Source organism: Asterias amurensis, chromosome 1 (assembly GCF_032118995.1).
Source record: "Asterias amurensis chromosome 1, ASM3211899v1".
NCBI classification, from domain to species: domain Eukaryota; kingdom Metazoa; phylum Echinodermata; class Asteroidea; order Forcipulatida; family Asteriidae; genus Asterias; species Asterias amurensis.
In genome coordinates, this window is record NC_092648.1 from 33,976,681 (window position 1) to 33,993,672 (window position 16,992).

The 16,992-nt window shown below is 38.5% G+C and overlaps 1 protein-coding gene across 2 annotated transcripts; it reads left to right on the forward strand.

Annotated features, from left to right (window-relative positions):
- Nucleotides 1-540: 540 nt before the first annotated feature.
- On the forward strand, nucleotides 541-16,568 carry LOC139937718 (integral membrane protein GPR137B-like). 2 transcript variants are annotated; one of them, XM_071933004.1, is made up of 6 exons: nucleotides 541-1,098; nucleotides 6,404-6,679; nucleotides 7,723-7,863; nucleotides 9,087-9,215; nucleotides 10,878-11,005; nucleotides 11,546-16,568. In XM_071933004.1, exons 1-6 carry the CDS (start codon nucleotides 730-732, stop codon nucleotides 11,733-11,735), a joined length of 1,233 nt encoding a protein of 410 aa, XP_071789105.1. In that variant the 5' UTR covers nucleotides 541-729; the 3' UTR covers nucleotides 11,736-16,568. The 2 variants fall into 2 exon arrangements, with proteins under 2 accessions (XP_071789105.1, XP_071789114.1); XM_071933013.1 differs by lacking the exon at nucleotides 9,087-9,215.
- Nucleotides 16,569-16,992: the final 424 nt, after the last annotated feature.

Below are 16,992 nucleotides of genomic sequence, written 5' to 3' on the forward strand. Positions count from 1 at the left end.
CGGGTTTTTGCCTGAAGAAGCAAAAGTTGTCTTCCATTGTTTGAGCTATGTGGCTCTTCGAACCATGGAGGTTATTCCTCCATGTTCGAACAAAACATGTCACCATATGCATTTTTATTTATCCTACATGACATGTACATCAGTTTATCTACGCCAATTCATGTGTATGTGGATGTGATTGTGGTTACATCATTCACTGCATCAATTTGGGGGCGGGGTAAGTAGTAAACAACTGGGCTGGCATCACGTGAAAACTCTAGATTGTTCCATTCTACATTGAAGTAATAAATATTTTTAATAACACATATCATTAGATATAATTAGCTTGTTACCTTTTATTTATATTTTGTATAGATTGAAACTTTAGAATAAATATTTATTTAAGTAAATTTTGTGAATTAAAATGATGATTTAAATCAAAACCATGAAAATGTAAAACTATTATTTAAAAATTCCCCTTCAAAAGTGTGTAAGCTTCCATCTTTATGTCAAAGGTCAAATTTCTGAACGGACTTTTACAGAATGTGGTTTGTGCTAGGACGTATTTACAGCACGAGCGACCGGTGTTTGACAGCGCAAATCAGAGAAAAGATGCCTGAACATTGATCAAAAAATGTTGGACGAAATGCCTGTAAAGCACACGAAAATGATGGTTTCCTTCTTATCCACCAGCAGCAGTATTACCGAGAACTTTGAACCTTCCAGATTCTGTGGAGTGAACAAATAAAAATGGAGGAATTGAATTGGGCCGAAATGCCAGACGCAATACCATCGGGGAAGCTCGGACCGTCCCTCCCGTTGTTCGTCGAGCTAGGCCTGACGATTACCTTCCTCGTACTTTATGGCTTTCTCTTCGGTCTGGTCTTCATCCAGTTGATTTTGATTCTGTACTACGGCCACAAACGGTTCAGCTACCAGACAGTTTTTCTGTTTACCTGCCTGATCTGGGCAGGGCTACGGACTACGTTGTTCTCTTTTTACATCAATAACACAATTGAAGTTGACCAAATGAACATATTCTGCTACTGGTTTTTCTTCAGTTTTCCAGTGTGTCTTCAGTTCTACACCCTTTGTTTGCTGGTTTTATACTTTGCACAGGTGATATTTAAATCTATGCAGTTTGTAACCAAGTATTTTTACAAAAATGTGATGAGGCCAACCAGGATTGATAAAGACTCCTAAAATGTTGAATGGCAGAGTCCAACCTTGGCTCAAATTACTCCTAGCTAGTACTAAGTAGTACTGTGTAAGAACGAGGTTTGTTCAGCTATCGCCTCTGCGAACGATAGCGGATGGAACTTCATATGGGTGTCAAAATATGTGATGAGTGTTACTTTTAAATTTTAGTGGCCGCGACTAGACCCAGTAACTGGGGTGCTGTAGTACATGTATGTACAGTACACTTTTTTCGAATTTTTTTTATTATCGGTCCGTATCTAGAGTAGTAGAACGGACCGATAATGACAAAATTTCGAAGAAAAAAAGGAGTACAGCGCCCCAGTTACTGGGTCTAGTTTACGTCAGAGTTTGGGTATAAGGTAGCCCACCCTTGTTGAAATGTTTTAAATGGCTCTCTTGTAACATCGGTCTCATCACAGTTGTAATGACTGCTAGAGTGCTAGGTGGGCTAGGTAGAAGGTACTCCTAGTCTTAGAACTATTTTGGTTTCGTCCCCTATCGTCTCCTGTAACGGACGATAGTGGACGAAACCGAAATAGTTCTGTAGGTAGAAGGCAGAAATGGTCAAATTAGACTTAGACTGAGAGGGACATTCCTTTAAGTGTAAATTTTGTAAATGGGCGGTCATGCTGGCTTCTTGGTAATTGCAACAATCAGTACCCTCCATCCTCCCGACAGTCCAGAGGATGAAGGGTTGACCGGATAACTTTCCGTATGGCGCCACCACTTTTTCACTCATTTTTACAAAAAGGGATATATCAATCAGGTAAATTAGATACTACATTATTTTATTTCGAATGAAAAAGTGGTGGCGCAATACAGAAACTTTTCCGGTTGACCTTCTATTGGTCAGGAGGATGGAAGGTAACGATCATTGCACTTAGTTTCTTGGATGGAGGCACTCAATGTCACTGTAATTACACTCTTCGGACATTATTCTGAGGTTATTGGCAGATAACTCTATTATTTAAAAAAATATTTGCCAGTAAGATAACCTTGAGCTATTTTGAAACAATCCAACAGCTTGGGTAGTAGTTGACCGTAAACCCCCTCTACTGTGGTTCTGACTGGTGTGGTATGATCATCACAAATTAGTGCAAGTGTTTTGTTTGTACAGTAGAACAACTATGCACAGAGCACTGAATACCCCTATAACTATGCGGTTCGTTCTAGTACTACTAAATTGTCTCCCTGGTAGCGGAATGAACCTCGTCATAGCACTAGGAGTATGTACTGTAGGCCTATGCATTCACTTCATGATGAAGCCTTGTGATATCCCAATGGCGAATATTAACCAGTTCGCCTGCTGCTGGCCCTTCACGACCACCACATACATGACCCCAGTGGCTCATGCATGCAGCCACCACCACCTCAACACATGTACACAGGGCCCACACTGGCCACACATGTTTGTTGAAAACCACAAACTTTTCTTTGTTCTGGAGTTGTATGGACCCAATATCATTTGTACAATAAATTATTTTATTTTTGTGCATTGTCCCTAATGGTTTTGAAAGCAAAATTGAACCTAGGACGTCTTTGGTCAGTAAACCTCTCGGAAGTATTGTTTCAAAACCCTTTTGGCATCAAAATTTAGACACGCTTACACACCGACACAAGTATCGAATCGTCCCACACACACCTATCTAGCGTATGGGGGCCGATATACACGAACTGCGGCCCACTGGAATGACAGCCCCTTTTATTTGTTACTTCAGCTCAAATTATCAAAAATCATAAAAATAAAACCATTTAGAACACCCCAGATTGCACAGTAGAGCACTTTAGTAAAAGACAATCGGAGGACCTATCAGCATGCTTGTTAGGCCAAACTTCTTAAACTAGGGTCCAGAAAGCCCACAGTTTTGCAAAAACCTGGGGAGAACTCGGTACACATGTAAATGAGAGCAATGTGGATTTGCTTCAATAAAATATTGGAAAATGTAAATATTACATACTGTACAAGTATTAGGCAAGAATGGTACATGTAGCTGTATAAGTCGACCGGGCAAATGGTTTGCAAAAGATTACCTTGGAATCCAGGCCACACACATGAAATAAATATATAGGGGTTCATAACTAGTGCTGTCCATAAGACTTCATGGTACATTACTAAATTTGCAAAAATTGTATGGATGACATTGGTCACTCAGGGTTTTTTTTTATGTTCAAATTATAGGTCATAGAAGTATAGAGTCAAGGCCTGATCTAACAAGTGTCAAATACAGTCACTGCCTCTTAGGTTGGGTGTAGGGGGGGGGGGGCAATGGATCCCAGTTACTCAGAGTTCAGACCGTCATGGAGTTCAGACGTCTACCTGCCCACGTGTGGCGAATGAGAATGTCAGCGTTTTTAGATCCAAGTGTACTTTGTGGCATACAGGGCTGGGACAATTTCTTAATGATACACTCATACTCATGCTAGGTCAAGTTACAAGGCATCCTTGGGTTGCTCTTTAGCAAATCCCAAGACACTTTGTATTACTCAGGTTGTTCGTACTGTGAATCATGGCTACTTTGGTCGGAGTTAGACTGATAAATATAAACTTAGAACAAGTGCTCTTTATAATATTCTGTTTCCTACTTTGTTTTCTATTTAGCCCATTTTGCTTTTAAAAAAAGTCATTGTAATTATCACAGTCAGTAACTCTGACAACTGGAGTGGATTTCACAAAGAGTTAGTCTTATCTCGAGTTAGGACAAACTACTCGTCCAAACTTAGGACTAGTTTTTAACATCTATCTAGTCTAAGCTCCAAAGTTCTGATATCGACCTCTGTACCCAAAACAAATTCAAATTTAGATTTCATGAATAACTGATAGGGGTAAGTGAGTGAGGGGTTGGGGGAAATTATCAGGTTTTTGCGTCTCAAGTTTGTCATTTTGTTTTGTACATCTCGCTGCATGGTATATCACAAGGTTAATCTCCACATCTTGATATAGATTTAGATTTAGTTTGGACTTTTAAAAGTGTGGGCTTCAGGTCACAAGTTTGTTTTATAACCCCTGTGCTTGGACTTGTTTATATTGCAGATAAAAGTAAATATGATCTCGATTAGATTGTTTTTCGTGTACGTTATAATATGCATTCAAGTAGGGCTTTGATTTTGTTGTAGTCCAAAGTTCGCATTAGGCAAAAGGTCATTTATATAATGCACAATGAAAACATACAAAAAACTATGTGTTCTGAATGAACATTGGATTTAAAAAGAATGATATCAAAAATTTATTTTTAACCCAATCTTTCAGACTTATTGACAACAAAGAAATATTTCGAGTACATCCATTTTAGAAAAAAATGAGTGCATCACAAATTCACCTAAATTAAAAACCAATAAGAATTGAATATTTTTCATGTTAAAACATTGTGTACTCGATTGCACTTTATTTTTACCCAAACAAGGTCATGCAGTCACTTTATAAAAGTTGGAATGATTCCAAACCTTTACAAACTCAACACAGTCAGCGGTAAATCCTTTCCAACTTGTTAACCAGCTGTAAATGAGCTCCAGGCATATAGCTCTATGCTCCAGGCTCAGAAATGATGGCGTGAGTTCTATATTTAGAAAGGTCAGGAACTCTACGGGAAATGTTCAAAACTTAGTAAGTTCCTCGAGTGTGAAAGCTTTCCAGTGGGATAGTGTTGGAACTTCATTTCCTGAATGGTGTATTTGCTAGATTCCTAAAGTTTTTTGGACTAACAAGTGCGAAGGATCAAGTCGAAACCAGGTATACGCAACTCTATTAAAATGCGGTCTTCGGTATATAAAGCACTTCATCTTGCACACGAGGCAAATACTTGATAAATCAAGTATACTCTTTTTTGAATTTGCGATAGATATCTGTTATTTGAAGAAAAAATTATACCGATGAGCAATTCCGTTATCCTAAATGTAGCTTTGTAGGATGAAATGAAGCTTCTGAAATGAAACGGGGTAACATTACAAATAGTATTTTGTTCTGTTTCCATTCTCCTGAAGACATATAAAACTTTTTGCTTCAAAAATATTGAGATTCAGCTCGCCTCCTATTCCTCTATAAATAACCACCACTTCAATAATACTATGATACAGCTGTCGATTTCACAAAACTTAACTCTTCCTAACTTAAGACTTTATCTTAGGACTTGGGACGAGTCCCAACCCTGCACTGAAGCATGCAAACCTTAAGATTAATCCTAAGTTAGGACAAGTTACTTGCCTAACTGGTGATAAGACGAGTCCTAACTCTTTGTGAAATTGATGGCTGGGTTCTTACAAAGCACACTTATCCTATGTATCCCTGTTCATAAGGCATGCTTTTAGACAATTCCTCGGGGGGGGGGGGGGGGGGGCATACATTGTACAACTTACTTAGCGCTAAGGGGTTAATCCAACACAATACTGGGTCAGCACTTTCAGGTTTCCATTTATATGTCTGGGTTAAGAGAAGCAATTATGGTTTGCTCAAAGACACAAGTTAAATTGAATTGCTACATGTATGACATGCCAAGTCGAGATGATGACATCATTGTTCCATGTGAACTTGTTTATGTATTACTAAATGCATTCCCTAAGTTACCAGTAACTACTTCATAAAATCATAATGATTGTCAGAAAAGCTTTTGCGGTTGTTTTACAAAAACATGTTTGTTTGTGAGTCATCCGTGCTTACTGGTTTATTACTAACAGACAAAACAGAGTTTGGTAATGACCAAATGAACTATCTAACTGAAATCTTTTCACATTGGTTTTTGTATAAATAATTTTTTTAATTTCATCATTATTCAGTTCATTGCTGATTTTTGATGATATTCAATCTAATATTAATTAAATTTGATCTTTTCTCTGGCTCTGAAATTCCTCTTCGTACCTCAACTCGGGGCTCAATTTCATGGCTCTGCTTTCCTTAAGCAAAGCATCGGCACTTGCGAAGGCAGCGAATTCTGAGCTTATGTCAACTGTCAACTGGGTCAGCAGGGAGTTCTTTGTTGATCTGTCCAGATTGATTGCTACCAGGGCCAAATTTCATAAAGTATTTAAGGACCAAATATTGCTAAGCAAAAATAATTTTTTTTTAAAAAGGTTACCAACCAGAATGTCATTCAGCAGTTGTCATTGCACATTTCTATGACTGGCACCCCTGGAATTTTTTTTTCAGTCAAGAAATTCGCTGAGCCGAACCTTCTGCTTGACAGTTTTATGAAATTGGGTACTTATGATCTCTCATGACTCTTTTCATCCTCAGGTCATGTGTAAGTTAAAGGCCCGGATTAACCCGCAGAGTCACAATAAGCAGATACAGTACATACGAGTAACCTTTGCCATTATCATGGGCCTGTTCCTGGCGATGAACCTCAGCAGTGCCATCCTGTCCAGGGTCTACCCTGACTCTATAGCCTTGATTCGGGTGAGGGTCTGCTTGAGCGGGTTGCTGTTCATCGTCGCTGGGGGATTCCTCGCTTATCTCATATGGAAGCTATCCAGGATGAGTTTTGTCGGGAGTGTGCTGCTTGAATCCAGGGTAAGTCAAAATTTTGTAAAGGGTATTTTTTCAGATGAACAACAGTATTGCAATCCAGAGCTGGAAGTTCAAGTCCAATTCAGACATAATTTCCTTGGTTGAAGTCAAGACCAAGACAGGAAGCTGGTTGTCTATGAATTTAAAACTGGAAATCACAACGTTTACTAGCCTCCATTTAACTTTCCGCTCCCACCCTGTGGTGTGTCCGTGTCTTGGCCGAGTGGTCTAGTTCGATAGAATGTTGGTTCGGTAATGTCACTTTTCCTCTTGAGAAAGGTATTTATCCATAAATACTTCATAAAAAGTTAGGAAGGTAGTTCTCTACCAGCCAGGCTCCGAGTGGATGATACCCATGCCTACATCCTTACATGCTGTGAAGGGGTTACCCTGTTTCATCATAGTTTGTAGGTAGAAACATGCCCTTGGTTGGACTTGACTTGTGTTTACAGCCCGAATGAGTTAAGTGTGGCCCGCGCCTTGTAGTGGCCGTACAATGGTAATGGTGGCACCCAGTCATTTCTTGGCTAATTTGTGGCAGTGTCATGGCCGAGCGGTTAAGAGCACTGGATTCAAGCACTGGTGTTTGATCAGCAGGGTGTGGGTTCAGATCCCGGTCGTGACACTTGCTACATAAAATTGGGGAGGTAGTGCTTTCTGCTCTACCGGCCAGGCTTCGAATTGATGATACCCAAGCCTACATCCGTATGGACTGTAAAGGGGTTAACCCTGTTTCAGCCCTAGGAGTAGGTGGCAACGGCCTCTGGAAAAAATAACTGTAGCCCACACCTTGAAGTGGCCTTCAGGCCTTGTGTGTCAGGCGACTTGCATAAAAAAAAATAATAAAAAAAAAATAAAAAAATAAAAAATGGTGCAGACAAGTGCAGAATGTGTTGGTAGTCAGTGCCATGAATTCAGGTTTGTGTTTGCGCCTACTTGTAAAAACAAACAAAACAATAACATTTACAACTATGTATGTTTTTTTCTGTAACTGGATTTCACCATCAACAATTGTATGAATAAAAAAGATACTGATCATTTTTCAGGGAGCAACTTTATGTCAGACGTCTACAGCCTGCGTGTTTATCATTCTTCTCTATGTATCCAGAGCAGTGTATAATCTTATTGCCATAACGACCACTATTTGCCCGTCATTTGGCTATAACTGGATTAATGTTTCTGACCAGGTAAGGTAATTTGTTTTTAAGTTTGTTCATTGTGAAGTAAGACCTGTGGCCCAATTGTATAGAGCTGATTAAGCGAAAAAGGTAGCTAAGCGCTGCAATGTTATGCTTTCCAAATTAAGGCTACCAGCTAAAAATACCATGTAGCATGCACACTTTTAAGTGGTGTCCTATACATTTTCGCTAAGCAGAAAACTGTTAAGCAATATTTTCTGTTTAAGCAGCCCTATGAAATTTGGCCCTGGTTTTACATTTAGTTACTGGCTTAAACGGGGTTATCGTTGATACTTGACTTAAACTTAAGTGCATGTAAGCAAAAGCTAGGCTTCATTTTTATGTTCAAAGTAGTTACTTTCATTTTAGTCATGCTTTGTTTGAACTTGTTTAGTTTGTCGTACCTCATTGGTCTCACCACTGATTGGTCTGTTATTTTGCAAGTGAAGTAGTGGTGAAATCTTCTATTTTGAACTTTGGTAAATAAATGATGGCGCTGTCCAATTCAGTGACATTTTGAGACTGTTGACTTGATACCATAGGTTTGCAAACCATAAATGTTTGCAAGGTGTATGGGTGGGGCCCATGTCAGTTTAAATATATCTCTGTCAGTTGGGTTGACCGTAGAGTGTGTGGTGGGTGGATATATTTGGGGTGACCGAGGAAGCCGTTATGCCGGTTGCGTCATTGGTTTGTGTGGGTTGGGGTGAGACCTGGCTACACGGCAGCTTACAGTAGTCTGGCTCCTGACTGGCACCCCTGTACAAAGATATTGACTAATAGGGAGACCGCCAACACAAGGCTAGAAAGCTTACATTGGTAAAGCACTGGTATGTTAAACCAGACGTCGTTGGTTCAATGTCCGCTGCATTCAATCTTCCGCATTCAAAACCCAAACCTTGAATTTCAGCGACACTTTACCTTACAATATTTTCCTCTAGAAATTTCAAAACAAACCTACCAATTGACCCATTGCACAGATGTGGCCACTGTCTACCACTCTCGTCATTTTGGGAGTCTATTGCACGTAAACATTATGGTAATCATAAAATGCTGTGTTGCCTAAAATGAGCACTTTTATAGCATGTTTAGACATATCCAAAATGGCGGCAACATGATTATTGTGATGGCATCATTTGGCTAACTTGGTAAATATATATTTCACTTATTATGAATTCCCTTGAAAACAGTTTTGTTTTTTATTTGTTTTTGTTCTCATTATCAAACTATAGGCAGATATGATATCAACTTTAAAAGGTCTTCGCTATCTGTCGTTTGGTGTTGTTCTTTTTATCTGGGAGTTCCTTCCGACATTTATCGTAGTCATATTTTTCAGGGTGAGAAAGTTTGCTGCAAAAGTGGTGAGTTGTGAGTAAAGTGATAGGGCGTTCAGAAGGGCAAAATGCTGAGGTTTATTAGAAAAGTTTATTTACCTTCTTCTGGTTATTTATTTTATTTTTTTGATAGTTACTTTGTTCATTGAAACTAGGGTAGTTTATAAGCAAAGCTATAACGAAAGATACACAAAAAGCCTCATGTGAAAGTTTCAGCTTTAAAAATGCAGTGTCTACTTGCTGAACAGCAACAAATTGTCAGGGTATTTTCACAAGGATATTGAATACATCTATGTTAGTGAGGGGGACATCGGGTACCAACCGCAACTCTTGCTGCAGCATGCATGAATGGATACCAGCTCTCAGAAATCCGAGGAAGGATTTATGCATGAACAGTTTCACAGATTCTTATAATGCTTTTGTGTGACAAATTATTCAAAGCATATTAATCGAAAGGGAATCCTTTCTCAAAATAGTTTATATTAATAACAGCTGTACAGTACTTCTGGACAAGTAAGTTTTTATGACCATTAACGTTTGGAGTAGTGACCAATCTATGACTCTACCTCTAATTAAATCAATAGAAACCGTCAGGAGCAGCAGTTATATCAGCTTGTGGTGGCCCACCCTTGCCTCTTTTAATGACCACTTTGCTTTAATTTTTTTGCGAATATTTTCATCTCACTGTGAAGATTTGCAATTAAGGAAACATTGTTCATTTTATGTCATTTGTGAGCTTTATCCTTGATCTGTAGATGGAATAATTGTGCGTGGGCGCTGGTCAGTTTGCAGGCTGCGTCAATTTTGCTTCAATTATCAAGTTGAATTTTTTTCTCCACAATATGAAGTTCATCATTGAATTGAAGTGAATTTTCCAGTGCAAACAGTGGTAGGCGAGGTCAAGGAAGCGGATCAAATACTCTCTCAGCACAAAGAGTTGCAAAGCACCACATACATAGTACTTTGATTCTGACTTTTTATGGGCCCTTTTAAGTGAGAAAAATACATTTGCAAGAAGGTTTTTTTTTCTTTTTTTCCTGGAAATATCATGGAATATTTTTTTTTTTTTGTAAAGAGACATGTGTATTTGCAGACTGTTGGTTATGTGGAGTTTATGATTGGTCAAACAAAGTTAGTACACACGCATTCAAATACTCCTGTCTCAGTCTGTTGCGAATTTTAGAGGCTGTGTGGGGAAGTTCAGATTTGATGTAATTTTTGTAAATTGATAATTAATTTAGCCAAGACCTGGAGTTCTTGTTCATGGTCTCCTGGGCATCTCAACCCTTAACCAAGTTATTATTTTTTTTGCAATTGCCAGCTTGAAATGGCCTCCAATAAAATTTGTTTGAGAAGGTAAACTTTGTATTGGAACTCTGCAAAGGGCACTACAGAAAAAAGCACAAGGCACCACAGCAATGGGAGACGTTTGGACCGTCCTTTTTCTCACCAGTAGTGTGCGTTCTCAGATGTATGCACACAATACTGAGCATGTGCACGACAACTCAGAGCCGCAAAAAAAAGGACCGTTTTGTGACTGCTGCCGCCAGCGTCTCAAAAGTCTCCCGTTGCTGAAGGTACCTTGGTTTAACTCGAGGCCTGATTTTGTACTCCTGCTAAGTCAAGAACTAGTCAGCACCCAACGCTTTCATTAAAACTGTTCCGACGTTGATCAAATTACCCTTGCAGAGCACACCTGAGGACACATCTTGCCGGAAAACCGAGTCTAGAACGTACTTCTTTGACAACCCTCGACGGTACGACAGTGACGATGATCTGTCACGCACACACAGCAGTACCAACGCTACCCCCAGCGAGTAAGTTTTATTTTAGTTCTAGGTTTTGAATCGTCAAGAGGTGGATAGTCTGGGTGTGGTGATATACCACATTAAAATAACCACTGGTCAGGAAACTATCGTTTACTTCATGCAGTGAGTGTAGACTGGAAGGTTAAAGGCAGGGTCTTGTTAGGGATCGTTTTAGCCTCAAAGTATTTTCAATCATTTTGGTTGAAGAACATCTTATCAAAAGGATTACAAATTTTTGGTAGAGATAAAAACTTACTATGCTCTTCGATCTTGTTGTAAATCCAGCTCAAGTAAATTTTTCTTTATTCAACCCAAACAAAACAGACATGAATGGTTGGGAAAATTCAATCGATTTTCTGGCCGTGTCCGGAAATCGTCGGATAACTGTCGGTGTGATTATTTTCTTGTGTTACAGTGCTAACACACATCGGTTTATGGGTAAAAATCAAAATTAATATTCTTTATCCCCGCTGCAAATTTAACATCTCTTTTATTCAACCCAAAATAAATGAAGAATGCCGGTCATACATATTTGTTTTTTCCTTCCAGGTATTTGAGGGATAATCTGTCCATCCCATCCACGCCCATCAGCAGTGTTCCACACGTTGGCTACGGTACCATAATCCGCAGCAGTAGTTACCCTTCAGGATACGGGATACCGGGGACAACTCCACCTATGCTCTTTGCCGGCATTCCTGGTAACGTTAACTTGGGGGGATATGGAGACGCCACAGATTGACAGGGAGTGAACGTATACGGTGGTATTTATTCCTTGTGAATGAGGACAAAAAAGGTCGTAGCGTTGCGTCGTTCCTTCAGAGTCGTTGAGAGGACGTCTATAAAGAAGAGGGCAAGAACGACATACTGAGTTCACTGTTGTACTGAATTCAATGTAGACACTGGTATGTTCGTCTTTGCAATAATCATGGTCATGTTTTGCAGGCATGGTAATTTCGAAGTTAAACATTTCTTTCAGACATGAACGGTGGGGAAACAAAGCGTATCTGATTCGCGGCAGGTATACCAGGAAACTGATTTCAGGAATCATGTTTCGTGGAGTACGATCCAGTCTGAATTTGTCGATGATGTTTTGATTGTATTTCCTCATGTAATAATAACTAAATGCTTTGTGCTGCATTGCCCTCATTGGTGTGTGCTGGACTCGATTGCTTCCTGTTCAATGGTTTTGTTTTACAATGAAGAGGAACTTGGATTAAAGCACGCAGACAATATTGGTAATTGTCAAAAGAGCAGTAGCTGCACTTAAAGGGAAGGTACACATTTGGTTATTGTCAAAGACCAGTCTTCTCACTTGATGTATCCCATCATAACCATAAAATAACAAGCCTGTAAAAATGTGGGCTCAATTGGTCATCAAAGTTGCGAGGAAATTATGAAAGAAAAAACATCCTTGTTGGACGATTTTGTGTGCTTTCAGATAAGAATAAAAGACTTCTAGCTAGAAGTCTTTTATTATTTTAGTGAGAAATTACCTCTTTCTCTAAAAATAAGTTACTTAAGAGGGGGTCATTTCCCACAATTTTTTATACTATCAACAGCTCCCCAATGCTTGTTACCAAGTCAGTTTTTAAGTTAACATTTGTTTTGTGTAACTACCAAACGTGTACCTTCCCTTTAATGTGATCCAACATACATTAAAAAACAAACCTAACAGTTAACAGTTGTTTGGCTTCTGACTGGCACCCCCAACAAAAAGATATTGACACAAGAGACCACCAACAAGCTAGATACATGTAGCTCGGTTGGTAGAGCACTGGCACATTAATCCGGAGGTCGTTGGTTCAAATCCTGCTCTAGTCATTTTCTTCTTTGTTCAACCCAAAATCAAATAACAAACCTGTGAAAGTTTATTGGTAACGCCATGCTTTGGTAATGACCCCTAAAAGAAAATGTGTAATTTTGATCCAAAATCACACTTGTTAAAAAAATGGTAGTAAACATCCTATGAAATTATTTTGTCTGAAGTGCCCCCTTTGATCATTGATTAGAAATCAATAAAAAGTATGTCAACCAATTTTAATCTCCAAAGATTTCTTAAGGCATGTTTTGGAGATTCAAATTTCCGTGGTGACTGTAGTGTTTGTCAAAGTACACTTATCGAGTTAGTCTGGTACTATCCAACCATTCAAAGCATTCTCCATTGCCCTCCAAGGATACTATACCATTTGTTTCTCATTTGGAAACAGATCAACATCTGTGTCTACTATCCCTATATTTATTTCAAAAATGAATCGACGTCAAATTTGTATGTACAGATTAAAACCTAGCAGTACTTCCCACATGTACATGTATGTGTATTAAATATGTATTTGGTGGCACATTTGGTATTGGTGATGTATTTCATGCAAGTAAAACACAAGATTGTCACTTAGTTTTGCATAAAGGTAATTTCTTACATGTATGCCCATCTGTGAGCATAAAAAAACATGCTAAGCAAAGACAAAATCTTGCTTAACAGAAACTGGTTACCAGCCAATATTCCATAAAGTTTACATTGTTGGTGCTTACAAGCTGAACTTGTATTGACAACATTAACAATTATTGACAATTGCTATTAGACTTAAAAGCAAGAACTTATGTGACATGCTGTCCCAAAAACTAGAGTGAAGTTTAAGTTTGTCTTTGTAAGTATTGGGAAGTATATTATGTTCATGTTTGGTGCTGGATCGGGCAAATATGTGGACTGGATACCTGCAACTCTTATTGTACAAATCTTTATTTGTAAAAAGAAGTTTACAAAACTGTGAACACACATTTCTATGAAACCACCTTTTATTACATGAGAAATTTACAGTGAAGTCAGTTCTGGTAAATTCCTTGTGTTTGAGGGGAATGTTTCTGCATTTCAGTTGACTACTAATTTACTGAACATATACGATTGTGCTATTATTAATTCTTTGCATTTTCTTATGGTGTATTCCAGATTTAATACTTATATTTAGAAACAGCTTTTGAATCATGTTGCTTCTATTTTCGTCATTGTTTACCAACTGGTGGAATAGACCCCTAAATGCAGAACGCACCTCCTAAAAATGCGCGTCTACCATTTCTGGCTTTTTTTTGTATCAATTCCTATGTGCACATTTTGGACAGGATGGGCACATGTAGATGCGTTGTGTGCTGTGACAGGGGTCTATACACCAATTCAGGCGCGCAGTGTTGAGCACCGTGCACCATTGCTGAGGTGTACATGTGCTTAGTTTTGTGCACAGAGACATGATGAAATCATGTTTCTTTTCACTCTTTAAGGACATGAAATGTTTTCCTCAACGACTATCACATTTTCCTTAACAGGACATCATGATATACTAATGAAGATCACTGACTACATAATTTGCAACTAAATAAAAACCGAATTATCTTGAAAACGGTGCTTGTCTTAGGTGAATTAGGGGGAAAAGATGCGAAAACTGCATAAAATAGTCACTAAAATGAGAATTTCAGTATTTTCCTTTGTGCTTAATTTAAAAAAAAAATAGCAAGAGTGTAGTAAATCGATATATCATGCGGCCATGTCAGAGAAATCGCATAGATTGTCGAGAAAGACATTAAATTTTCATAAAAAGAGAAAAGAATTATGATTTCCTCATGTCTCTGTGTACAAAACTAGGCACTTGCTACACCGCAGCAATGGACGCGGTGCTCAACACTAGCGCGCCCGGTGCACGCCTGAATTGGTGTATACCAGTCAAATCAAGAGTCCTCCAGTATTATGTGCAATAGCGTGACTGCCTGCTATATGAAAAGCCATGTACCAATTTCTTTAGTGGCTATGACCGGAATGCTGTCAAGCGTTTTATTTGACACTGTAGCCGAGAGCCATAGCTGTAGCCAAAGTCACTTGACTTGGACCCCGCAAGGCTTTCCAAAGGACTTCATGGTCATTCGGAAGCCACATTTTCCGCAGACCAACATTCTTTGGAAGCTGCAGAGCGTTCAGTCATATATGACAAGAGTAAAGTTGTTATGTACATGGCTTTGTTGAACTTTTAACTGGTATTTGAAATAATATATAAAGGTAAATTTGGTTTTAAAAAGGTAAATTTGGTTTGAATGACAATGCATAAATACCCGGCACAGTTTGATTGGTTGAGAGGAGATCACATGACCATGATTTATCGTGCGATATAAACACTGAGAGAAGTATTAAACATACACGTGGCACACAAATTGTAGATGCTAATTTACGCTTAACACAGTCAATACATGCAGATACTCAATCTAAAATCTGTAAGTACACAAAACTGTGGAATGTTTCATGCAAATTGACCCCTCGCAGAAGGGAGTCCAAGGAAAAAACTTTACAGAAAGATTTAACAGATTTCTCAAACAAAAGGGCATTACCATGCAATGCCTCAAAACCAATTATATATGACAATTGTTACTTCCAATATTTTGCTTAAGTGAACCAAAAAGTGATTTTTAAAGTACATGTATGGTCCTACTTTTCCAAAACTATCCAAAGAATTTTTTTATGGAGCTCGCACACACACAAAAAAACTTGGACTATACATGCAATTTCCATATTGTTGAGATTGTTTCTGCTTGCTTTAAACTCTCACCCAGTACTACATAAAGAGCAGAGACGAGGTTTTGTTTAAAGCCCATCTGTGTTGACAGATTTTTGAAAAATTTAAATAAAAGCAGCCGTTGATTTCACGAAACTCTTCCGAACTTAGGATTAATCTTATGACTTAGGACGAGTCCCAACCCTGCACTGTAGCATGCAGACCTTAGATTAATCCTAAGCTAGGACGAGTAAACTCGAGATAAGACGAGTCCTAACTCTTTGTGAAATTGACAGCTGAACTTCTATGAAGACAATTTATAAATACATATATTGCCACTCTGCAATTAAAGATTAAGTGGTAAGAATGAAAGATGCTCAGCTGAAATTCCTGAAATGATATGTTTTTTGTAAGCCTATATTTCATATGTGTTTATGGTTTATGCGGATGTGAGAGTGAAACGTCAGTATATATTATTTTGAAAACTATCTAGTTATAAATGTTTGGATGTTTTATATGCTTATCATTTTCAAGGTATACATATAGTTCATAATAGATAGTTCCACATAGACGCCATCTTTACGGGCATTGCGGGTTTTGGCTTCGACCTGCCACAATCCTTGTAATTTTTTTTACGCAGCCAAGTTGTGATCGACCGATCATGCAAGGGGGTTGATAAAACTCCAGCGTACCGCACATGGTGTTTATGCAAAATGCATTAACGTTAAGAAAGAAATGTATCATTGCCTGCAAAGATGGCCGACTTTGCACTCTGTGTGTAAGAATGATCTATATGTTGATTGTAATCTCTATGCTGCACTAGCTGGGTAGAACAAATACTCATGGAAATATTGTATGCTATGAACTGAATTGTTTAGTCTTTGTAACTGTGGCTAATTTGGTCAGGTTCCTTGTGTATAATAGTAACATTATTACATATAAGCATTTGTGGGTCTATACTTGTTTTGCTGCATTCAACCTCAGTTAAAGGAACACGTTGCCTTGGATCGGTCGAGTTGGTCTTTGAAAAGCGTTTGTAACTGTTTTTTATAAAATGAATATGTGTAGAAAGATGTTGTAAAAATAGAATACAATGATCCACACATACATGCCTCGAAATTGCGTGGTTTTCCTTTTACCTCGTCGACTAACACGGTCGGCCATTTATGGGAGTCAAATTTTTGACTCCCATAAATGGCCGACCGTGTTAGTTCGCACAGTAAAAAGAAAACCACGCAATTTCGAGGCAAACTTGTGTGGATCATTGTATTCTACTTTTAAAATATCTTTCCAACCATATGCATTTTATAAAAAACCAGTTACAAACGCTTTTTATAGACCAACTCGTCCGATCCAAGGCAATGTGTTCCTTTAAGTGGTAAGCGTTAGTTATGTAAAGTTAAACTGACTGCATTATGATTAAAGCCATTACAGCCATAGGCTCTAGCTGGGAGGCAAAGCTCAAAC